The sequence below is a fragment of the Pleurodeles waltl genome, chromosome 9, assembly GCF_031143425.1.
Source record: "Pleurodeles waltl isolate 20211129_DDA chromosome 9, aPleWal1.hap1.20221129, whole genome shotgun sequence".
Lineage (NCBI taxonomy): Eukaryota > Metazoa > Chordata > Amphibia > Caudata > Salamandridae > Pleurodeles > Pleurodeles waltl.
In genome coordinates, this window is record NC_090448.1 from 205,511,748 (window position 1) to 205,536,770 (window position 25,023).

Here is a 25,023-nt window from a genome sequence, read left to right on the forward strand (position 1 = left end):
AAGAGGTAGGATCAGGCAGTCTTGTTGATCCCACCCTCCCCTGTGATGAGATAGGGGAAGGGATTTGCATCTTCTTCTGCTTGAAACACAGCCTATGAAAGCACCAGGCTAAAGCCTAACGCACCTGGCCTGTGTTCAGTTAGCGAAGCTGCTTTACCTTACAGGGTGTCCGGTCTTAAAGCCTGGCAGACCACTGTGGACAAGAGCTGATCAAAGGTAAGCCCAGCATATAATGAGACTGCAGGCACATGCGCACTAGTGCATGTGTCTGCATAAATAGTGCATTACTGCTGCTTCGGAAACTCATGGATAAAAAAATTAAAAAGGGGCAGGAAATGAGGCAGGTGGGGGGCCCTCTAGTCCATTGCAAGGAATCACAGTTGTTCCTTATTCTTTGAAATGTACAATAATCACCATTCTAATAAAGAAACAAACAGCAGGCTTTCCTCTGAGGTCTAATTAGTGATCAAATGTAAACATTCTATGCACAGGCAACATCTTGGAAAGGGAAGTCACCAACTGACTGCAAGAATATTTAGTATCTGTCCTCATGCTTAATAATTGCTAGTTTGGACTCTCAAAAGGGAGGAATCAACATTGATAAACACTATAGAACATATCCATGCCTTCCTTGATGAACTACAGATAGTGATTGACCTCTTAGTGCTATTCTACAGTAACCACATTCGTGCAAATTCAAAGTGTAGGGTGGGGAGGGGAACCAGATAATCACTTGTTTCTTCACAAAATAAGTCAGACAATATGTGTAAGAACTCATGTTTCATCCTTTCAGATTTTTTTTTTTTACATGGTTGTCTTGTTTTACTTGCTACCATATTTGGATCTATAGACATTGGGAGGCTTATTATCATGTATAGGTACATGTGATCTAAACATAAAAATGGCAAACAATTAGTTGCCATATTTTGCTTCCAATACGCCCACCGTAAAAATACAAGTGCCGTTAAAAGCAAATGTCCTATGTAGGATGCAGTGTGGCCATACATCACTCACATGGGAGACTTTAAAACACGCCATAGAGCCGAACAAGCACTTCTGTACTGCTTTAGGCCAGGCTGCTTTCTAAAGTTGTTTTGCTATTTTGAAAACCTGCTTTACAATTAAAATCATAACAGTGTACTTCTAATTGGGGAAAAATAGAACTTCTATTGTAGCAACATCTAATTCATTGATCAACATATATTTTAGTACAAATATCTCAAAAATTGAGGTTGTTGCGCCTCCTCCTGCAGTAACTGTAGTTAGATTTCTCCAGCCCAGAGCTCTGGCCTGAAATGTGTGAGGCAAGTTGTGAAATCTTACTCGGTAAACTAAATATTATGGTTATGAAAGAAAATATCTTTATTAGATTGCTTCCCACCTTAAAGACAGGTAAACTATCATATCTATTTCCTCGTTCTCATCCAAGCCAAATAGCATTAGGAGACAAGTCCCACAATTATCAATTATCTATCCTCATTTGTTCTAGTCTACATCACACCACTCGGAGAACTCATCAGTTATTTCAATGTCACATTCAACTTCTGTGCTGACAATACCCAGATAATCATCGAATTAGGTACACAAAATGAGCCCTAGGCCTCAAAATTAGAAGGCTTGCCTCAAAACCACCAACTGTGGATGATGTAGAATTATCTCAAACTCAATTCCTCAAAAGTAGAAATTCTAAAAAGTGGGTAATGGAAGAACTACAGCCCACTACAATAATGACCTGAAGAACAAGAATGCCACCAACAACTTCCTCCAAGGTTCAGAATTATCACAGACTCAGGTTTCACTATAACTCAACCAAGTAAATAGATCCACTCTGGACACCATGGGGAAACTGATGCATCTTCCCTCATCTTGGATTCCTATAGAAGATCCAGATGACCCTCACTCACTTTTCATGACTGCACTATGGTAGTGAACTATACCATTGGATGTGAATATCTTCTATTAGGTGACCCCAAATAATTCATAATGCAGCAGCAAGAGAACTTCTGCACCTTATGATGCTCCCAGAAAATGATCTATACTCTAGATTGCCCACACCAGAAAATTAGGTACTTACCTGTAACTTTAGTTCTCCAGTATTGGAATCTTTCATAAATTCATATGCTTGAATCATTTCTCGTCGTCGAGATGGAAGCCCCCGGTATATTTAATTAAGTATTATTAACATAGGTTTAAACCTGAAGGCCCTTAGCCTCTCAGTTTAGCACTTTATCAGAGTCATTTTAAGAAAAAGGACCAAACGGCAGGGTCCACCAATCAGGCGACACCACCCTCTAGAGCCTTCCTGAAAGAAGCTCCAGCACCTCAGATTTTCTAAGTACAAGTTTGTATAGGATATAAAAGAGAAAAGAGAGGTGGAGGTGAACTTCTCCGGCTAGGCGGCAGAGTCGGATGTGAATCTATGAAAGATTCCAGTACTGGAGAACTGAAGTTACAGGTAAGTAACTAATTTTCTAACTCCAGTATTAGAACATTCATAGATTCACATGCTTGAATCAGAGTAGTAAGCAATATTGATGCACAGTGTACTACGCATCTGTATTGTACAATACATATATTAATTGCATGTTTAAATACACATATACATAATAAAAATTTGAGGCAAAACTTTAATGAGAATTTAGCATGTATTTCAAAAGTCTTTTTTTTATAGGCAATGTGTATAACTGAAATTAGGATGAAAGATATAGCTCACCTTCACTGGAAAAGATTCCTGAGGACTGCTTGGCCCACCACTACCTTTCCTTGAGATAATGCTTCCAAGCAGTAATGACTAGTAAAAGTATGGCAGGTCTTCCAAGTTGCTGCCCTACTAATGTCTTGAAGCGGTACACCTGCAAACAGCGCTGCTGAAGAGGAAACTGCCCGCGTTGAATGTGCACGGACAGAGGTTTGACGTGGTTTGCCCGCCGCCTGATGGCAAAATCAAATTGCTGAAGAGATCCGTCTAGCAATGCTCTGTTTAGAGAACGGCTGACCCCGTCTGGGTGCACTGAAAGCCACAAATGGTTGGTTTTGCAAAATGCTTTAGTCCTGTCCAGATGGAATTTAATACATCTTTTAATGTCTAAAGAGTGTAATGCCTTCTCCGCAGGAGTTGTAGGGTTTGGAAAGAATGTCCTGAAAACTAAGGGCTCATTCAAATGAAAATCCGAGGGCACCATTGGAATGAAACATGGATGTGTGTGCAAGATTATTCTATCTTGTTTAATCTGTAAAAATGGATGCTGTATGGAAAATGCTTGTACCTCACTGACACGCCTGGTTGATGTCAGAGCAGTAAGGAGGGCAACTTTTCAGGAAAGGAATTTCACAGAAGCTCTATGAACTGGGTCAAATGGCTGCTTCATAAGTTGCGCAAGAACAATATTTAAATTGCAGGAGGGAGGAGGAGGTCTGAATGGTGAAAAAACTCTGAAAAGCCCTTTCAGAAATCTCTTAATCAACCTAGAGGACCATAATGAAGGTGAATAGTCTGGCCATCTATAAGACGCAATCGACGCCAGGTGAACCTTTATGGAGGAATGTGCAAGCCCTGAGTGCACTAAATGTAGCAAATAAGGCAATATTTGTTCTGGTGATGAAGAAAGAGAATCAATTTGTTGTTGATGACACCACAAACAAAATCTTTAACACTTACATGAGTGAGTCTTGTTGGTGCTAATTGCTCTGGCTTTGGACAGTATATCTCTGCACTCCTGCAGAGTGTTTACGTGTGCAAACTCAAGGTGCTCGGGAGCCATGCTGGTAGCTGCATTAATTGAGGATTCAGATGTAAGATTTGATTGTTGTTCATTGTTAGCAGATGCAGAGATATTCTCAGTGAGATGCGAGGCTTCACTGATAGGAGAAGAAGCTCCATGAACCGATGTTGAGGAGGCCAGTACGGGGCTATTAATATTAGCGTGCATGGTTCTCGGAAATTGGAGCAGAGGGATTATTGGATTTTTCTAGGCTGCTTTTGTTACCACCAAATCTGGATGGGGGTGACCAGTCAAGCATGCTGGGGCATCTTCCGGTGCTTTGTACTTCTTATCCAAGTGAGGAAGTACTGCTGTGACTGTAGCAGGGTTTTCCATAACCTTCAAACCCTCCTTCCATATGTAACTGACCAGTGGCATGGAGCGTACTGTCTTCTGAAATGGTTCTTTAAAATCGCATAGAAAACAATCAGTTTGGTTGGATGGCATTGGAAGAGCAAAATGCTTAGCTGCTCTTTCCATAAGATTATGGAATCCTCCGATGTCATCTGGAGGTGAATCCACTTTTGGATGTGAAGGAGAATGAGGAGCTGGGATAATATACTCATCCCACTCCGACTGGTTATCGAGGTGCTCACCTTCCTCTTGTTCTCCCTCCAATATATCAGTCTCATGTGGTAGGGTCATATCTGGTGTGGCCATATTCGACAGCGGTAGAGTGGTTGGCCTCTGACATGGGGTGGCTACTCTTGAAACAGGCGATGAAGGGGGTTTAGGTTGCACATGTTCTGAAGGAGGAAAGCACCTGCTGTAGTCGGCGAACATCGCTCTGAGGTCAGATAATAATGAGTTTGGCATATACAAATCCTCCTGATATGGCTGATCACTTGCATAGTACTGTGGATCATAAGTTTTGCTGTACTCCCCATTGTCATCCTGATACTTTACGTTCAACTGTGAGGGGTTGTGTGCTGTCCCAAATGGACCCTCATCATCTGAGTCGTTATCACCCACCAAAAGATGTACTGGAATTAGAGGGGTTATCTTTCTAGGAGAAGTGTGCTCCGGAGTAATTCTTGCTGTTTCCTGACTTCTGTGGATTTTTCCCCTCGTCGACGGTGTTGTCAACGAGCTCATTGATGGAGTCGTAGACGCCTTTGTTGACGGTGTAGTCTGAGCAGTCGTCGATGTTGTCTGCTTGGAAATCTTAACCATCAACGGCTTCAAGGTGGAAGCTACAGTTGACGGGATTGTCGACGATGAAGACGGCAATGAGGAGACCGTGGTCACTGTCATAGATGATGACGACGTGTAGGTCTTTGTCGGCGATGATGTCGTCGACATTGTCCTCGTCGATGGTGGAAGACTCGTCGTCGACGATGTCACCGTCGAAGCGGCAGTCGACGGCATATTAATCTAGAAACCGTCATCGGCGGTGGAATGGCACTCACCACTGCCGTCGTCGATGAGGATGTCATCGACGGTATAGTTTTGGTCAATGACCTGTCAACTGTAGGAGCAGAGGAAGCCCTTTTAAATGGTTCAGCAGACTTAGATGGAGGCACAGATGATGATTTTCTAGGCCTTTCAGAACTGCTGACGTCCTCTTTCCCCTTTTGTGGAGCTTTTGTGAGGTGATGAAGAAAGGCTGCAGCCTTTGTTAGACCCTGAGGTGGTCTTTTTGTGGGCCTTTTTTGGCTGCTCTGAGGAAGATCTTGAATGAGATCTAGGTCTTTTAGATGACTTTCTGGAAGATGTGGAAGAATCATTGCTGTCTGAATCAGAGACTGGGTTGTCTCTAGATCTTAGTTTCTGCAACCATATTAATAATCTGCCCCCTCTATCCTTCAGGGTCTTAGAAGAGAAGGTGTGACATACCTTGCAGTGTTTGGCAGAGTGGTCTGGGTAAAGGCAGTACATGCAGTCCTGATGAGGGTCTTCAGAGTGTAATCTCTTTGTTCAGATCCTGCAAGACCTGTGGGAAAAACACTTATTTTTCTTGTCAGACATGTTGTAGGCTTTATAAACAACTCTGATAGATTTTACCTATGTTAATACTACTTAATTGAATATACCGGGGGCTCCCATCTCGACGATGGGGAATGATTTAACCATGTTGAATCTATGAAAGTTCCAATACTGGAGTAAGTAATTGTTCTGCCATATAAGAAGAAACCTATTGCATTAATTCAAACTTTCAAACAATGTAAATTATTTCCAGCAAAGATAAAACTTATCTACCATAAATCATGTGAAGATCTAAAGGATTCTGCAAACCTGGCTATTTCCCACTTGATTCTTGGAGTATACACTATAGAAAGGATCGCATTACCAACAGGAAGTGGGTATTTAGAGTAACAGTGAGAAATAATATTGAATATAAAACAAACAATTAATGCTATAACATCTAGTTAACCAATATTATGAAAACTATTGGCGTCTAAGACTATTACATATTCTGTTCCTACTCTAGTTTATGCAACAGTAGGTATAGTGTTGGATTTTGGATGGGTTAAAGTTACTATTCCCACTCCAAACAGCACAACATTTGGGAAAGCGGTGGATATCTGAGTAGTAAAGTTTACTTTTTCCACTCAAATCTGTGGAACACTACGGAAAGCATTGAACTTTGGAGGGGTTACATTTACTATTCTGGCCCTACACAATAGGACAGAAAGCACAGGATTTTGAGGGGTTAATTTACTATTTCCACTCCAACGCAACTGTAGGGAAAGTGTTGGGCTTCGGAGGGGTATACTTAACTATTCACTCCAGACTGTGCAACTGTAGAGAAAGCTTTGAATTTCAGAGATGTGAAACTTAGGGGCATATTTATACTTGTTTTGCGTCATTTTTTTATGCACATTTGGTACAGAGCTAACCCCATATATATACTTAGCGCCAAATTTATGGATTTCTTTGGACGTGGCAACCTTCTTTGCGTAAATGAGATGCAAAGTAGGCGTTCCTGTGCAAAAAATGACTCTATGGCCTTAGCGACATATTTATCCCCTCGTGCTAAAACCACACACAGCTTTGCACCATTTTTTGACACCTGGTCAGGGCAGGCGTTGGGGGACCTGTGGGCCTATTTCCATGGTGGAATACCAGTAAGCCCACAGTTGCCCTCCCCTGGCCCCCGGGACAGCGGAGGATGGGGGAACCCATCCCAGGTAAGTATAGGTAAGTATTTTATTTTATTTTTTAAAGTTCCATTGGGGGCCTTGAAATGGGTCCCACATGACACTGGGTGCAATGGCCATGCCCAGGGGACCCTGGACCCCTGTGCTGACCATCAGGGTGGTGGGCATGACTGTCGTCTTTTCTAAGACAGGAGTCATGTGGTATGGATGGTTTTGTGTCAGAAAATTACTCTAGGCAGGTTACAGTCATTTTTATTTTCTCTATCCTGCCTAATGTAATTTTTTGGTGCAAAGCCCCCTTCTTCCATATCGCCAGCCCCACCCGACAAACGTCATTTTTTTTTTTACGGTAGCCTACCCTTTGCACCAGCTTGCACCATTCCATAAATAGGGTGCCCGACTGGTGCAGAAATGGTGCAAGTCGGTGCTAAACTTTTTGGTGCGAAACTGAGTTAGTGCAGTTTTGCACCAAAAAGTATAAATCTGGGCCTTACTATTCCCACTCCAAACAGCGCAACAGCAGGTAAAGTGTTGAATGCAAAGAAGGTATTTTACTATTCCTACTGCAGTCTAAGTAATAGTAGGATAAGTACTTCACTTCAAACACATTACACATATGAATACCCTATGTATTTGGAAAAAACCCAATATAAAAATTATTGATTAACATAAAAGTGTATATATGTATTTAAAAAACTAAAGACAATTGATCAATTTACATAACTGCTGCTTGATAAAATAATGAACTATCAAATAATAAATGTTATTCATATGCTCCCACAAACCTAGCAGCATGTACCTAAATATAACTAAAAAGTAGTGCAGAACGTACATATTTAAAATCAATTAAATAATTAATTAACCATTATTAATTACTTGTTAATCGTTACTTAATGATCTTCTCACCCTAGCCCCTTTAAAACCTAGCATTCTACAACTAGAATATAATTAAAGTAAATAAGTATTCCATACTTTAAATTTTTAAAAATCAAATTAAATTAAATTAATTTACTACTAATAATTAATAGTTAATTAATTAGAACATAATTAACTTCCCATCCTTTAACCCTACAAACCTAGCAACCTACAACTAAAATATAAGTAAAGTAAATAACTGTTCTATAAATTATTAAAAAAAATAAAAAAAAATATTTAATTGTTAATCATTACTTAAATAACGTCCCACCTATAGCCCTACACACTTAACAGCATGCAATTAAACTATAACAGAAATAAATCAGTATTACCTAATATACATAATACATATCAGTCATATAATTAAATAAAATGTATTCAATAATTCATAATTAATCATTACCTAATTAGCTTTGCAATGTACCCTTATAAACCCAACAACCCACAAAAACGCTGTAAATTATTATTAAAAATACAAAGTTACTTAAAAGTAGAAGCTATATTTAAAAAAATAAGAACATTTCTATAAACAATAGTAACACATAGAATTAATATAACCCTAATTAAATTAATAAAAAACGATATTTCTAACTATATTATTGAAAATTATATTAAAACATCAATATCATTTGAAATACTATTAAATGCATCAGTAAAATATATTGTTATCAGCAGTATTTGTGCATCATGATATTTGTGTGTCACGATGCTTAATTTCTGATAATTCTGTATGTTGATATTTTTAACTTGATGTTTTGTCCTAACCACATCACCCAGACAAGAGTATGACTTGATACATAACTAAACCATATGCATCAATAACAGCAAATAATAACGAACTTTCCTCTTGACAAAAAATGTTGTAAAACTCATCAGTATACCAACTGTAATAAAGTAGAATTCTATACAAGTAACTGCAGTGCCTAGAAAACAAGACAAACTAACTCTGGCCTCTACAGAGTAGAGTGCTGTCTGTCTGCAAAGCAATTAGACAGCTTATCAGAGGTAGTAAGCATACACAAATCCACAGTGCAATACAGCAAAGGTATGAAATCCTGCAGCTGGAGGACCATGACAGTTTTGGTGCAGCAGCCTTTTTAAGGGTTTCAGCAGGACCAGAGCACTATAGTTACGAAGTATAACACTCCCAAAAAACACCAATCTGTTGTGGGAGGAAGGCTGGATGTTGAGAAAAGTGCTTCATTCAAGGAGAAGCGGGACAATGTGGAATTTTCATTCACATGTCAATAACAGAACATTGTGCGACTGGGTCTTTGAATCAGGCTTTCTCACAGCCTCTCTGACTCCTCTTACCCAAGGGGTACAATAGTTGATTAGTTTGACTAGGTGGTCCACTGGTGTGGAAATGAATGGTAATAGTTAATTTAATAAGCAAGCCCTAAGGAGAGTTTAATTAGCTCAGACAGCTCAATTATTGTTTCAGCAATTTTATGATATCATTAAAACTATTGAAGAAATACTGAAAAATTAGAGAGGACACAGTGTGATTACTTTACAAGACTAGGTTCATGGATATCGAACATGCCCTGTTGTGTTACCCTATAACTTGGAGTTCCTACCACCTGTAAATCAGAACAATGTTGGAATTTTCAGAAGACTAGATGAAGACCCTGTCAGAATATTCTAGTCTGCCTAAGGTACTGCTGACAATTTGAATCCTGTTTTCTTTTGAGCACAAGCTCTCGAGGTCATTCCAAATGCACAGTGAAAATAGCCCACTAAGATCTACAAAAAAAAAAAGGACAAGGGGTCACATGTATGTACCTTTTTTCTCATTGCAACTGTTTGTGACGACAAAAAAGCATTTTGGTATGTATAGCTCCATTATTGCGATTCAGTAATCTATTTACCGAATCGCAAAAAGGGTGTGCGAGTGGCGTTCCCTTCCTAATTGCGAGTCTCAGTCCAATGTATGATTGTTTTGTGACAGCAAATGCGGTTACAAAACAATCGCAGTTTGCAGCAGTTTCAAATTGGTGCTAACCCATTCGCAATAGGGAAGGGGTCCCGATGGGTCCCCTTCCCCTTTGTTAATGCATGCAAAAAAAAATTTTCAGAACAGGCAGTGGTCGCAAGGACCACTGCCTGCTCTGAAAAAAAAGAAAATAAATCTTTTCATTTTTTGTTTTTGAAATGCATTCCGTTTTCCTTTAAGAAAAACGTGCTGCATTAAAAAAAAAAAAAAAAACGGATTTATTTAAAAGCAGTCACAGACATAGTGGTCTGCTGACCCCAGCAGGCCACCATCCCTGTGAGTGCCGCCAATCCCAATGGGGTCGCAAATTGCGACCTACCTCATGAATATTCATGAAGTAGGTCATTTGCGACCCCATTGGGAATCGCAAACAGTGTGAAGTACACTGTTGTGCATACGGTTTTGTGACTCGCAAATGAGCCACAAATTGCGAGTCGCAAAACTCAGGGTCGTGCATCTGGCCCAAAGTGTCTTCTTGGAAGACGAATCAACAGGACAGTGGGCTAGACTTTAACATGAGCCCATAGTTAAGAGAGTGGTTGCGCCTGTCTCCTGCTGTATTTGTGCCCTGGTTTCAAAGACTCTGGGCCTGATTACGAGTCTGGCGGTCACAGGACTGCCATGCTTGTGGTAGTGATCAGACTGCCGCAGCTGTGACAGTCCTACTGCCACATTACAAGTTTGGCAGGCGGACCGCCAGCAGACCGATGTTTCTGCTGCGATCCAAGGTCCTGATGGGGTTATCGCAGCCTCGGTTAAATCAGCCAGGGAGGTGCTGAACTCAGCGCCGCCCTACTGATTACAACCATGTTCTCAGCCATCCTTTGCATGGTGGTTTCCCCACCATGAAAATGCTGGCAGAGAACAAGTGCAGGGGCCACAGGGAGAATCCCTGCTCTGACCATGCTCCTGGCATGGGCAGTGCAGGGGCCCCCCGGCCCAGCACTGTCGGAATGCGCACTGTCCACTTTTCAGACAGTGCGCATTCCAAGGGTGCTGGTCAGCACCCTCTGTGCTATGAGGTAGCATTCCGCTCCTTTAAGGGAGCCAAGTGCTGTCTCATAGCACTGTTCCAGTTGGTCTGACCTTCAGGAACACTCTTTTTCAAGGTTTCTGCTGGTCAGCCAGGTCAGAGAGGCGGAAAACTTGTAATAAGGCGGGGGGGCATCGCCATGGCGTCCTCCCCGCAAGTTTGGTATTATCAGGTCCTCTGTCACTAGGAGTGACCAGGAAGGAAATATTCAGCTTTCTGTAAAAGAGGGACATTGAAGATTTTCAATCTTCTGAGGACTGGAGAAAGGTGCCAAAACTACCCGACAAAGGAGCACTTTTCACAGACAAAATGACCATGTTCATCTCTCTCAATGCTTTTTTCTAGAAAAATTCGAAGTTGTAAGTGGAATGCAAAAAAACAGCTCTACAACTCTGCAAGGCTCTAGTTGGTTGCAGGCCCCAGCCATCATCCAATCAGGAATTACAACTCCAAAAATTGACTAACATTTCAGTGCAGCCCTGGCCTCCACTGTGAGCTGTAAATCAGTGAATGTGGCAGAGGGACATATTTATCCCTACATACTGGGCTATTTCCGAGCCCGGATTCACCATGAATCATATGCCAGAACTGGTAGGAAACATTTGTGATGATTGTGTCATCCTTAAATAGAGAAAGGCAACCACCACCAGGCTATAGCCTCAAGCCAAATATTTGACCTCAGAAATAATTGTAAATGATTCCTAAATTTCTTATGAATTAGTACTTTGCAGTGGTTCTCAAAATGTTCATAAATATAGTCACCTTCTTCTTTAGTAGCTCAAGGTTGATGCTCTTATTACTTCACTACACTTCTATTCAATATATTTTATAATCCTTTGCTCTGCTTCCATGTGACGCCTGCATAACTTTCTCCTAACCAACTTGAAACCTTCACCAGTTAATTTAAGAACCCCTATCCTAAGCTTGGCTTTTTAACTATGTTCCTTTATGGCACTTCATATGCCATTAGTTCATAATTGTTCAGAAAAAAAACCTGCTCCTCCTATATATTTAACCTGTCCTATATTACCTCAAAAACACTTTCTCTTTATATTGTGTTATTTTATGTTTTTGTAAATCCCTCATAATTCAATGACTTCATGGGGTTGGGAACTCACTCATACAAGAAGATGTCAAGATGCTTCCACATGCAACTTGGAAGTTCAGCACTTTATTCTCCAGTAAATTCTGGCACCCTCTTAGGAGGCACAGCTTTCCCCTGGATGCTCTCTCTTCCAACTCCCTCTATTTCTCATTACATTCCATTGCATTAAAAACTGACTTCTGTCATAATATTGCACCTCCCAGTGTCCAAACCTATTATTAGCCAAAGTAAAACTGTTTCTCACAGCGGAGGTAGGGGTGGGTGGTAAACGCCACTCCACCAGCGGAGTTCATGGAGTTTTCGGCAAAAACTCTGCTATCAGCTGCGTGGCGGAGGTACCATCCACTAGTATAGAGTTTACCATCCATCAGTACAGCGACGGCACTGTAATTCCATAGTGGGACTTTAAGAGTTTTTTGCTTTTTGCACCTAGTCATTTCATGCAGTGAACTGGAGTTTTTAGCAACTTTTCAATAGTGGATAGGGCTTCTTGTATCTTGACGGACCTATCTTGTTTGAGAAGTCGACACAGGTCAAGTGACTGCTGAGGGACACTGCAGCCCACTCTCCGACGCTGGATGGGCAGCTTCACTGGGTCACTGAGCACCAGGCAGTGGAGGGGGCACACCGGTGCTGACCAGCACCTTTGAATCCCATGCAGGTGGCAGGCTGAGGAGGTAAGGTGTGGGCAAAACAGGCCTGCTGGCTGTGTCCTGTGACTGCAGCCACCCACCTTACACTCCTCATGGCCCGTTAGAGCCCACTCTGCCGCTGCCCACTCCACAGAAGAACTGCTGGTGCCTGTGAGTGGGAATTGGGAACCACAGAGCTCCCCGAAACAGCCCCGGTGCCACACCACCTGGAGCCATGTGGGAGCAGAGGAGGTGACTAATGCACCATATTTTCATTCAAGGTGGGAAGAGGGAGCGGCCAATGGGGCACTTACTGTGGAGGAAATGGTTGGTGCCCTCTTCTGGATAGGACAATTGTCACTGCTTCAGCTAGTGCTTACTAGGACTTCTTGCCCTCTCTGGGACCTGTGCCTCCCTCCCACCAGTGATATGCCTCTGGGCCTATGTGAGGCAAGATGAGTGCTCAGTGTAGCATCGTGTATATGGAGATAACACACCTACTGAACATGCTGGTGCTTAAGTGCAAGAGCTGCTGTTACCACCCCATACAGTTGTTTTTCCCCAGATGGGCACTTAAGCATCACAACTGCCCCTCACCTTTGTCAGATAACCCTAAGGTTCTTTCTGAAGGTGATTCTTTCCACAGTTTTGATGGTTGGAACTCTGTGGAATCTTATGGAGTTTTTGAGTAACTCTGCAAAATTCCACGATGTGAAATTCCGTAAGTTTTGCCTACCTCTAAACAGAAGGGAATCAATAGAAAACATAATGAAAAAAGGAGTGTTTACAGTTTGTACTACCAGCCAAGTCGTGAAGGATTGTCCAAACCTCCATCAGGTTGGGGTAGCTCGCAAGTTGTTAGGAAGAATCAGAAGCAGAGAAATTTTTGCTGCCCATTCTCGCTTCATGGAATTTAGGAATAGTCAAGCAATTGGGGGAGGAACAGAACATAGAGCACTATGAGACTGGTGAAATAGGCCATGTTTCTGAATGCAGTCTGGGGCATTACCATTTAATATCTTTGAACACTTCCAATATTTTGAAATGTATGTGCACTTTGATTGAAACCAACTGTAGAGATTGCAGCAATGGGTGAGCATGGGTTGGAGCACCTGTAGTCATCCAAGTAGTATGGTTCTGTATAGTTTTCCATTAAATAAGGTAATTGGGTAAACCCAAACAGAGTGAGTTGGAGTAGTCCAGCCTTGAGCCAATGATGATGGAAATCACCCTTCTTTTGCAATCAAGGATACAAAAAGGAAGACTTTCATTCAGATTTTTCATATGATATGAGCATATGGCTAACAAAGTAGAAACCTACGAAGAAACATATAGAGTCAGTTATAATAAATAACTTTTGAGCTCACCCGAAAGGTACAGGGAATGATTCTAGCTGTCTTGACTAGCAGTTCCCTGCTGAGAAGTCTTCTCAGCCTTTCACACCACCATTTAAGTTTGTCTGCATTTAGCTTTAGGGAGATTCACTCCCAGCTGTCCCTTGTGCACTGTTGGTAAGTCGTACCCAATGAGGGGCCACCTTTCTGCCAAATTGTAGATTGTCATTGGAGTACATATAAGGGGTGACAGATCTGTAATGGATAATCTTAACCAAGGGGCCAAATTAGAGATTAACGAGGTGTGGTGAGAATGTGAGGCGTAAGTCCACACCTTAGTCCAGAGACAGATCTGCAGCATTGAAAGGAGGAAGGCGACGTAATTGGGTCTGACCAGAGAGAAATGTATGAAATCATGTCACATAAGCCACCCCAACATGATTGCATATTTAATAGTACCAAACATATCTGACATTTCTAATAAAATCCATGCAGCAACACTGACACCATCAGCAGCCATACTAGCATCATCCCAAGCACTCAGCAGCACCAAGTCTGTGTTACAAAAGAACAAAAGCCACTTGAATCTCACTTAGAATATCAGCAGTTTGTATACACACCGGCAATGACAGTATTACCATAGCCAGGCTGGTGGTGAAGACCCCCATATTATGACCTTTCCGGTGATCCCTCCCATATACAGCCAATGTACCACCCCAACCGCCAGTGCGGTCCATCCACTGACCACGGCGGTAGCCCCCTTCAAGCAGAAGGAAGACAACGACCCGCCCACCATATTATGACATGGCAGACCACTAAGATTTCCAGGGCGGGACCACCGCCACCAAAAGCCTGGCGGAAACACATCATATAAAAGGAGACACTCACCTCCAACGACACAGCGGAGTCCGTGGCCGCCATGGAAACGAAACTGGAAGTCCTGCCAATGCTGTACCATGCAATGGCAGTCCAGGATCACCAATGCTGATGAAGATGAAGGTGGTGAGTACAGCTGCCTGGAACACAAGGGAGGAAGGGGAGAGTGACACACACACACACACACACACACAACGCACCATACACACACGCCCAGAACAATCTGCAGAGTAAATATACAGCAACATAAGCCAGAAGTAAAGTATCCCAGGACACAGACCTTAGGTCCAACCTCTGTATTTCGCTGGATCTGCGCCCACAACAACTGAGGCAACTATATACAAAGGGCCATTGGTTGTCCAATGTCAGCCATAAGCCACAGGGCAACGTCCAAGGTCCAACTTAACTCCTGACAGCCCAGGCACTCCACTGGGCAGGGGCATCATGTTGGAAATAGGCAGGCACCTCAGGGGGTGGGGGTGTGTTCTTTTTGGGAGGGGGGTCCTTGGGCTTGGGCTTGGGCTTGGGTTTGGGAGGTGGTGGTCTTTACCCTTCCGTTTAGGGGGCAGAGGAGTGGCCTTGTAGTGGGGGGGCCGGAGTGCCACTCTTGTGCCCCTTAGTGGCAGTCAAAGTCTTAGGGAGAGGAACAGGTGTCGAATGGGAGATGGAGGTACTAGGCTGGGGGGAGGCTAGAGTGGAGATAGAGGGAGTGGTTGGAGGAGTAGGTGTGCTTGACTTGGGTGCGTGTGTGATGTTGATGGCTGTTGGGTGTCAGTGTGAGAGCTTGTATGTGTAATTGGAGGGGGCAGACAAGGTGGGAGAGGACAATCGGGACGTGTGGATGTATGTTGTTGTGGTGTTTGCAAGTGAGGTGGGTGTGTTGCATGAGGTTGTGACAGTGGTGGTTGTGACTTTATGTGGTGTGTGGGGTGCATGTCTGCTGTTGGGGTGACTGTGAGCAAGCCTGTACAGGTTGCAAGATCTCGGACAGATGATCCAGTGCATGCAGGTGTGGGTGTTGATGTGACTGTGAGGGAGAGACAGTGGAGGCAGTGGCTGTTCAAGTATGTGCATGTGTGTGTTGGCTGTGTGTGTGCGTGGTGGACTGAAGTGTGGTGCCTCTGTTTGTCTGTTTGAGTCCTGTCTGTTGATTTGGGTGCATGCCTGTCAGATTGTGTGCGTGGGATGGGTTAGTGAGAGGACTTTGGGAAAGGGAACAGGTAGTTGGGGGGGGGGGGGGGGAAGAACCAGGGACACTGGCTGCTGTCAGAGAGGAGGCCAGAGCCTGAAAAATCTCTGTAGGCCAGTCAAGCCACTGTGAATGCCCTCCAGAAAGGCATTGCATTGCTGCATCTGGATTGCCAGCCCCTGGATGACATTGACTACGGTTGACTGCCGTTCAGAGATGGATCTCAGGAGGTCAATAGCCTCCTCACTGATGGCACCAGGGCTGACAGGGGCAGGGCCTTAGATGCCTGGGGCAAAGGAGACGCACACCCTCTGGGTGAGCGGGCACGGACAACTGGGTGGGGGGCTACTGGGAGGGTGGTGTTGGTACACGGGGTGGCAGAAGATGTTGTAGCTGGGGTGGTCCCAGTGGGGTCCGCCATCAACAGGGAGCTTTCATTAGAGGAGGAATCAGAGTCTGCAGTCGTCGCTCCTGTCTCCCCCGTGGTGCTCCCCTCGCCCGCTACCCACTGGTCGCCTCGGCGTCTGTGCTCTCTGCCCCCGGGGTCCTGTGGGCTGCAGCTCCCCCACTTCGCGGTGCCCCTGCTCCTTTGCCAGATCATGATAATTCACACAAGGACAGGATGAGAAAAGGAGAGAGGGTGGGGGAGAAACAAGGGGAGCACAGGGTCAGTCACAGCAACAAGAGCACATATGGCATACACATCACAATCACTCACTTGGACTGACACAGTGCAGTATGGACCTGAATGACAAAACACTACCTGGGTACAACTGCAGTTAAGGACCCAAACACTACCATCTGCACCCCTACAGGAGTCACTAAGCCCTGTCTGCCACGGTATGCTAGCTACTTACCAAGACCACATATACATACCACCCTACATAGCTAAGCAGGACCACAGTGAAAAAGCTAAGGCAGCATATTGGGGCACCCACTGACTAGAACCTTGCAACAAACCCCATGCCAGGGTACAAAAAATAAATACTACAGTCTGTACTAACCCTTTTGCTGCTATTGTGCTGCCCTCAAGCACCCATCCAACTCAGGATTGGCCACCACCAGTATGCGGGCCACTAAGGGGGTCAGGCTCCGACAAGCACCCCTCCCTCATTGGGAGGCCGTCCCCAGCTGGGCCTCCACGGTCTTCTGGGACCAGCGTCTCAGGTCCTCCCACCGTTTCCAGCAGTGGGTGCTCTGCTGGCTATGGACCCACAGGGTCTGCACATCCTTGCCGATGGCACGGCACAACCCTTTCTTCTGATGAGCTTTGACCAGCAGAGGAGACACAGACAGAAGAACACCATGAACTCAATGCTCCATTCTGTAACAGCAATGGCTTACATCCTGCATAAAACCCACATTAGGCACACATGTGACCCCTACCACTGCATACACATTGAATGCTACCAAACCCACCCCCCAATGACACACTGCCAGCACACACATACACCTGCATGCAGCCATGCCGCATCCAACATACCCATAATGTGCTCACCTGTTGGTCTGGAGGCCCATACAGGTGTAGGACCCCTATCCACAGGCTTCTCCAGCTCCTCCGATGTGAAGGCTGGGGCCCTTTCCCCTATAGCACGGGCCATCATAGGTTCCAGACACAGGTCACAACAGCGCACTCAGTGGAAATGTTGATCTCAAGAGAGTCGGGAAGCAAGTGAAATGGTTCATAGGAAATTGCGGTCACATCCGCTGCTGTGAACACCGTCACCTCCAGCGTTGATCATCATTGGTTCCTGTACTCCATAGAGCTCCATGTTAGCCAGTGAGGAGTTCCACAGCGGTGCAGACCGCATTCCGCCATGACGTCAAGTGCCGGCGGAGTGAGGTCACTTCCACCTGTTACTGCATACGGGACAGGCGGTTACAATTTCCTGATGCTAGTACTCATGTGGGACCAATATATGTGCATCAATTGTATAGATTGTACACACCTATGCAATTCCTGTTTCCTACATACATACATGCACTGTGTACTGTAATGTTGTGTGTCCATACTTCCTGTAGTCAAACACATTTTAATTTTGGCTCACTTAGATACCAACCACTGTGGAGGATGAGGCTGAGGAGACAAGAACCCGAGTACAGACTCCTTGTGGACTTGACTACACTGAAGGACCGGCACATCATACTCACCTATCATCTGGACAGGGCCACAATCAATGAGCTCTGTACACAACTGGACACAACTGGAGGCTGATCTAATTCCTGCTATCCATAGTACTACAGCAGTTCCCCCTGTTGTGCAGGTACTCTCAGTGCTCAATTTCCTGGCAAGTGGTTCTTTCCAGGTGACTGTGGGCTTGACTGCAGGAATGTCACAGCCAATGTTCTCGATTGAGCTTGGAAGGGTTTTGGCTGGCTTGCTCAAACACATGAGCAGCTACATCTCATCCCCCCAGGTTGAAGATTTACCCACTGTGAAGGCTGGATTCTACGCCGTGTGACACATACCACATGTGATTAGAGCCATTGACGGGACCCATATTGCCTTAGTCCCTTCCAGGGCAAATGAGCAGGTCTACAGGAAAAGGAAGAATTACCACTCTCTAAATGTCCAGATGGTGTGCCTTGCTGATCTCCCACGTCACTGCCAAGTTTCCTGGATCTGTGGATCTGTGCATGATGACTATGTATTAAGGAATAGCAGCGTCCCACAGGTGATGGCACGACTACAGAGGCACAGAGTGTGGCTCATAGGTGAGCTTGAGTTTCCACACAATGTATGTCAGTGAATGCCTACTACAGTTGTACCCCATGCCATTGTACATGGCTAATGTGTGTCCCTCACTTTTTCCAGGTGACTCCGGCTACTCAAACCTGTTAGGAATCCGAGAACAGGGGCTGAAAATCAGTACAATGAAGCACATGGCCGTACCAGGAGGGTTGTGGAATGCACATTTGGTCTACTGAAAGCCAGGTTCAGGTGCCTCCATTTAAGAGGTGGATCCCTATGCTACTCCCCTAAGAAGGTCTGCCAGATTGTGGTGGTCTGCTGCATGCTTCACAATTTGGCCCTCAGATGCCCTGTACCGTACCTGCAGGAGGAAGGCGGTGACAAATCAGCTGTGGCAGCAATGGACACTGAGGACAGTAAGGAGGAAGAAGAGGAGGATGATGTGGACAACAGGACACATATTCAGCAGTACTTCCATTGGCACTCAGGTAAGACTATTGATCTGTTCGTGTCTCCATTTTAGTTAAGTGCTTTGTGCCAGCTGTGTTGTGCCAATCACTACCTTTGCATTACCTTTGACTATCACTTATGCCTTCCCTTTTTGCAGATGTTGGTGTGGTTAAAACTGTGTACTAATGTGATGACTACAGACTGCTGAGACACATTTTCTGGAAGGATTCCCACATTACAGGACATTTGCACAGGATAATACAGTTCAATACATTGCACATTTCTGTCTGATGAAGTACTAAAACTCCAGTTGTGTTCAAGGGTGTTTATTGAACTGACAATACTGAAGGGATTGTGCAATAGAGTGGGGTGATGGTTGAGAAAATGTTCAGAGTTTGTTTGTTTGTAGCACAGGTCCAGTGTCCATGGGGCAATAGAAAGAAGAGCAATGGCAGTCCAAAGTGAACAAGGTGACTCAGTGGCACACAAGGGGACATGAGAGGCTAATTTCCTGGCTGTGGTCTTGGTCTTGGCAACAGTCTCTGGTGCCTGTTTGGGTTGCAGGGAATGTTTGCGGGTTGGTTCACCTTCTGCAAGGGGAAGGGTGCTCATGGCCTGCGGATCCTGTGGAAGGTCCTCCTGTCCACTAGCTGCAGCAGATGTTGATGGCTGTTGAATGGACTGGCTAGTGGAAGTGGGCCGCCAGTTATAGTTAGAGTTTTCTCAAGTAAATATAACTCTCGCCCTCACCATGCACTGCTAATTACCCCACAAATTACAGCACTCATGACATCTTTGATAACATCACTGATAATATCAATATAATCTTTGCAGTAACTTTTTTTTATGAAAAACTGCATGGCGGGGGTTCGAGTTATAGTTACTTTAGGGCATGAGCTATACTTACTTGAGATAACTATAATAGGTGAATTTTTATGGTTTTGTACGTTTAACATGTGAGCCTAACTATAACGTCCCTGTAAACTTTGTTTTTTTCCAGTGAATTTCGATAGTTTTTTAAATACTATTTCCTAACTATAATGTCCCTGTAACCTTTGTTTATTTTCAGTGAATTTCTATGTTTTTTTTTCTATGGGTTTATTTTCATAACTATACATTAATCCAACCACCATTATGCACAGCTTTGGACCCTGCGCAATTGGGATTGGTCACAGGGCCTGGCATATAGCCAGGCCCTGCTGCTACCTGCTGATAACTGCCCAACCCCACATCATGCATAGCTGAACAGTCTGTCTCTCTTCATATGAGAATAGGTGTGAGAGGGTGTCTCTGGGTGTGAGAGAGTCTGCGTGTGTAAGTGTGTATGTCAGTGTTGAGTGGTTCTGTGAGTGGGTGCATGATGTTCTGAGTGGGTCTGTGAGTGGTCGCGTCAGTGTGTGAGTGGGTCTGTGAGTGGGTGCATGAGGGTCTGAGTGGGCCTCTGAGTGGGTGCGTGAGGGTCTGAATGTGTCTGTGAATGGGTGCGTCAGTGTGTGAGTGGATCTGTGAGTGGGTGCATGAGGGTCTGACTGGATCTGTGAGTGGGTGCGTGAGTGTCTGAGTGGGTATGTGACTGGGTGTGTGAGGGTTTGAGATGGTCTGTTAGTGGGGGCATCATTGTGAGTGTGTCTGTGAGTGGGTGCCTCAGTGGGTCTGGAAGTGTGTACAGGATGGTCTGAGTGGGTCTGTGAGTAGGTGCGTGAGGCTCTAAATCGGTCTGTGAGTGGGTGCATGAGGGTCTTAGTGGGTCTGCGAGTGGATGCATGAGGGTCTGAGTGGGTCTGTTAGTGGGTGCGCGAGGGTCTAAGTGAGACTGTGAGTGAGTGTGTCAGTGTGGGAGTGGGTGCATGAGTGTCTCAGTGGGTATGAAAGTGGGTGTGAAAGTTTGAGTGGGTCTGAGTGGGTTCATAAGTATCTGACTGGGTGTGTGAGTGGGCGCATGAGCCTCTGAGTGCATATATGAGTGAACAAATTAGTGTATGAATGAGTGTGAATTTTTTTAACTTTTTTTGCTTATTCATGATTAATCTTGATTATTCTCAATGAATCATGTTTAATTGCGAATATTGTGCATGGTGAAGAAAAATCCACTTAAACCTATGATTTGACCCTCAAACACCCCTATGTCACACTACTGGGGTTAGGGTACCTCCACCCTGACCCGTTATGCTACTTATCATTTCGTTTTTCAGCTCCAGGGACCACCTCCTGTAACATAAAATGTCGCCCGCAAATTTCTGTTCAGGTTGTGGCAAGCCAATTAGAGCACTTCTATTTGCGTGCGCATTTGTGAAAATTTGCAAATATTAGCAAGCTCAGTTATACAAATTTAGATTGTCTTTAATTTCTCGTAAACTACTGAATGGATTTACATTAAATAGTAATCTGCGTACCAAAAGTTAGCTTTCTGACAAATCTGGTGTAATGACGTCCAGTGGTTCAGGCTGTAGTCATGTCTAAAGGTCCTATGGTATTTAACATGGGAAACACAACTTTTTTGACTTTTTTGGGAACATTTTGTGAAGATTCGTCAAACAGTGCCAAAGATATAAGCACGTCAAAAAATGCTTTTTCTATGAAACATAGTCCTAACTATAACTGCCTAGTGGATACCATCATTAGGTTATGTACATATATAGATATATACAGATATATAGACACACACATGCTTACTTTTGGTCTGGTCAGTTCTCTTAATCCATTAATTTCTCTGGACATTGTGCTTCTGCCTGCCGCAGCATGAAGTGAAGGTCCTGCCTACTTCAGCCTCTGTCTCTCTTGCACTGTGAGTGACAGGGTTATTTTGCTTGAACTCATGTGCACAAGCACCTGAAATGAAGTGTCCTTTAGGGACCATGTTACAAATGCTTTTTTCTTTTCAATCTTTACGTTTTCATAAAAAAAATAGCTTTAGTCAACTGGTGTGTTTAACCTACTATTTTGGTGCAGTCATCAAAACCAATAGTACCTTTTGTTTTCACAAATAAAATGTTATTTATGATGTGCCTTAAAACTAAAAAGGCTTTCTTTACCAGTTGAAAGTACACCTTCTTACGAGGAAACGTTCACACTGTTCTATCACAATGGTAAGGGATAGATAATTGTACATTTTAATTTAATTTTTCTACTGCAAGCATATGGGTTCCTGGATGCCACACCGCGTTGTTTTCCCTTTTTTATTTTTTGGCAGCATTTGTTTGCTACAAAAAGTAAAAATATATAAATAACGATCTCACCAGCGTGCTAACACCAGAATTATTAGCTTTTCAGGTGCTCGATGAGCCAAAAGCATGAGACCTCGCCCACCAAAACACTTGTACTGTTGCAAATCTGCTATATATCCATCCAAGAGACTTATAGCAAATACTATGAAAAGAAAAATTTGCATAGTCTGAAAATGTATTTTTGATTTAATTAATAACGACGTGATATTTTTACTTTTTGTCATAGGTCAAGATGATTTCAGCAATGAAGAGGACGAGGAAGTATTGACGCTTTTGTATGATTCATGTTTAAATTGCTACTTTGATCCTGAAACCGGCAAATACTATGAACTGGCTTAGTGTGTACACAGCTGATAAAAATTCATTGGGTTATGCTGCTGGTGTAAGAGGCAGTATCAAGAAGGTGGTGTGGTTTTATGCCGGTGCCAGTGCAATCTGTCTAATCTGGTACACCGAAGTGCAAAAATGCACCAGCACCGCACAGTGCATGTAATCGAGCCCCTGGGGAGGATAATACACATTTTCCCGGAAACGCAATGGCATTTGCGCCTCTTTTGCTCCAGTGTAGTATTACAAAAGGACCTGTACGATGCTCCATATAACACTGCAATGTTATAACCTTGCTGTCTGCACTGAAGTAATTATGAAGTCCCTTTTTTGCAAAATCGTGCATTCCCTGCAAACATGATAAACATACTCCATAATAAGGAAGCATCTGTAAAAAAGGCTCTGGAAGGGAACGTTAAAAGTATGTTACCAAAGGTGTGTTGCACAATGTAGCATCTCTAGCATCCCAAAGAGCGTGTTCATGGGTGTCCATCCCTAGCTGTGAGGCTGTCACATTTGTGGAAGAGTGATGTGCATCCGATACCTTACCCTGTCAGAGCTTCTTTCAGATGTCAAGTGTCACCTCCACAGAACCATGGAGTGTTAGGTACTCTGCTGCCAGTGTTTTGTTTTGCTCTTTCTCAAGTGCATGCGCTATTTTGCAGTGTTAGTGCGTAATAGAGCCAGCTACAGTGTTTTGATAAATTCAGACATTCCCACTGTCACGGTGCCACCGTGTGTCACACGATATCTGCTCCTTTCACTCAGTCACCCAGTGAAGAGCTGCTATAACATGGTGTAAGACAGAATGAGCTGAATACTCTGCACTGGATGTGTGTACGGCTCCTGTAAAGATACTGCTGCAGCAAATGTCCATTCCAGGTTGTGAAACATCCGCAAGACATATGGTGGCAGCCTCGTCAGATATAGTTTTTTTTTTGTCGGGGTGGGGAGGGGCTGTGGAGTGGTGAGTAGAAGTGCCAAACAGCCCGAGGCAAAAGCACCACCCGTAGCAGGCCCTGTCCCCTCCTCACACTTTGAAAAGCATTCAGAGGTTGACAGTTCTGTAAGTGGGCGTTTTCCATATGTGTTGGGTGCACTTAAGTATGCTTAAGATTAACACGGGCCTCTTTCCACAACTGTAATATAGCACCCAATATCGCCTGTTTGCTTCTAGGTAAAACTTTGTAAATAACGTGAAATATAGCAGCTTTACATTAAACAATCCTCTGGCATCGTCTAATTTACTACAGATATATCTGTAAATTATTCTAAAGTTTCTGCAGTCTTTCTGTAAAGGTAGATTTATATTAGGAAATTATTGTATGAAAAAGTACACTAAACATTTCAACAATGTGAACTTCCATGCTGTGTGTGTGTGTGTGTTTTTAGTATGCTCATAGTACTATGCACTAAACCTTCAAATGCTACACATTCCAATAACAACGGCAACGTCAGTGTTACCTCAAGCACGTTTAAATGTAGAATCAAAACCAATAAAGGAGTGTAAGTTCCGTGTTGTCTATAAAAGTGATCCATTGTCTTGTTAGGTGTATTCGACTGTTACGAGTTCTCATATCACAGCTAAACATAGGACCCTTCTGTGGTGTGCTTAATGTGTTTTCGGATTTGTAGTGTGTTACATTGACGATGTTATGCAGTGTTGATTTTTTTGGTGCCAATATACAACCATGAAGCATCTTTAGGGCAATGTAGACAAAATTATGAATGTCTTGGATTTGGTTTTACATAAATCAAAGGTTTTGTAAACATTATAGTACCTTAAGATGCTTACTTTTTTCGTTTTGTAATTACATAAATTGTAAATTATTAGCTCTGCAAATGCAGTTTTACAGAACATGATTGTTTTATCGGCTAAGTAATAAACTAGTTAACAGTGTAATTCCATATATATTAAATGAGGACATTTGGAATGAAATGGCGGTGTACTTTTTATCTTCTCATATAATTTTTGCTTAACTATGTCTTGATGCACCGACACGACCATTTTATATTAAAATGTTTTCAGACATTTAAGTGTTTTATCTATCTTTTTGACATATTTCTTTTTAGGCATCTCCCAGTAAATCAAATGATTGTAGTACGTTCATATTTTATGCGCTTTGGCTTCTTTAATGTAGCCTGCCGTACACATATACAGTAGAAATCACATTTTAAAGGCAATCATGTCTTTTATAGCTTTTTTTTATCTCTGTGTGTTTATTACAAACTGTAATTGCCTGTCAATGAAAGAGACGCAGGTGAAGTAGTGAACTGTATAACTATAAAAAGAATTTCTGTGCTTGTGGATGACATGAGGGCTAACCAATGATTACATGTGATAGAGCGGTCCGTACTAATAATTTTACCTGTGTTTGGACGCTCTTT

At 43.4% G+C, this 25,023-nt stretch overlaps 1 protein-coding gene across 1 annotated transcript in view; it reads left to right on the plus strand.

Moving 5' to 3' along the window:
• CFAP20DC (CFAP20 domain containing) overlaps positions 1-24,666 on the plus strand; it is a 1,731,599-nt gene extending 1,706,933 nt beyond the window's left edge. Inside the window, exon 17 of the mRNA XM_069206541.1 lies at positions 22,535-24,666. Within this exon, the coding sequence (XP_069062642.1) occupies positions 22,535-22,647 (113 nt within the window). The 3' untranslated portion in view covers positions 22,648-24,666. The remainder of the gene's footprint in view (positions 1-22,534) is intronic.
• Positions 24,667-25,023: the final 357 nt, after the last annotated feature.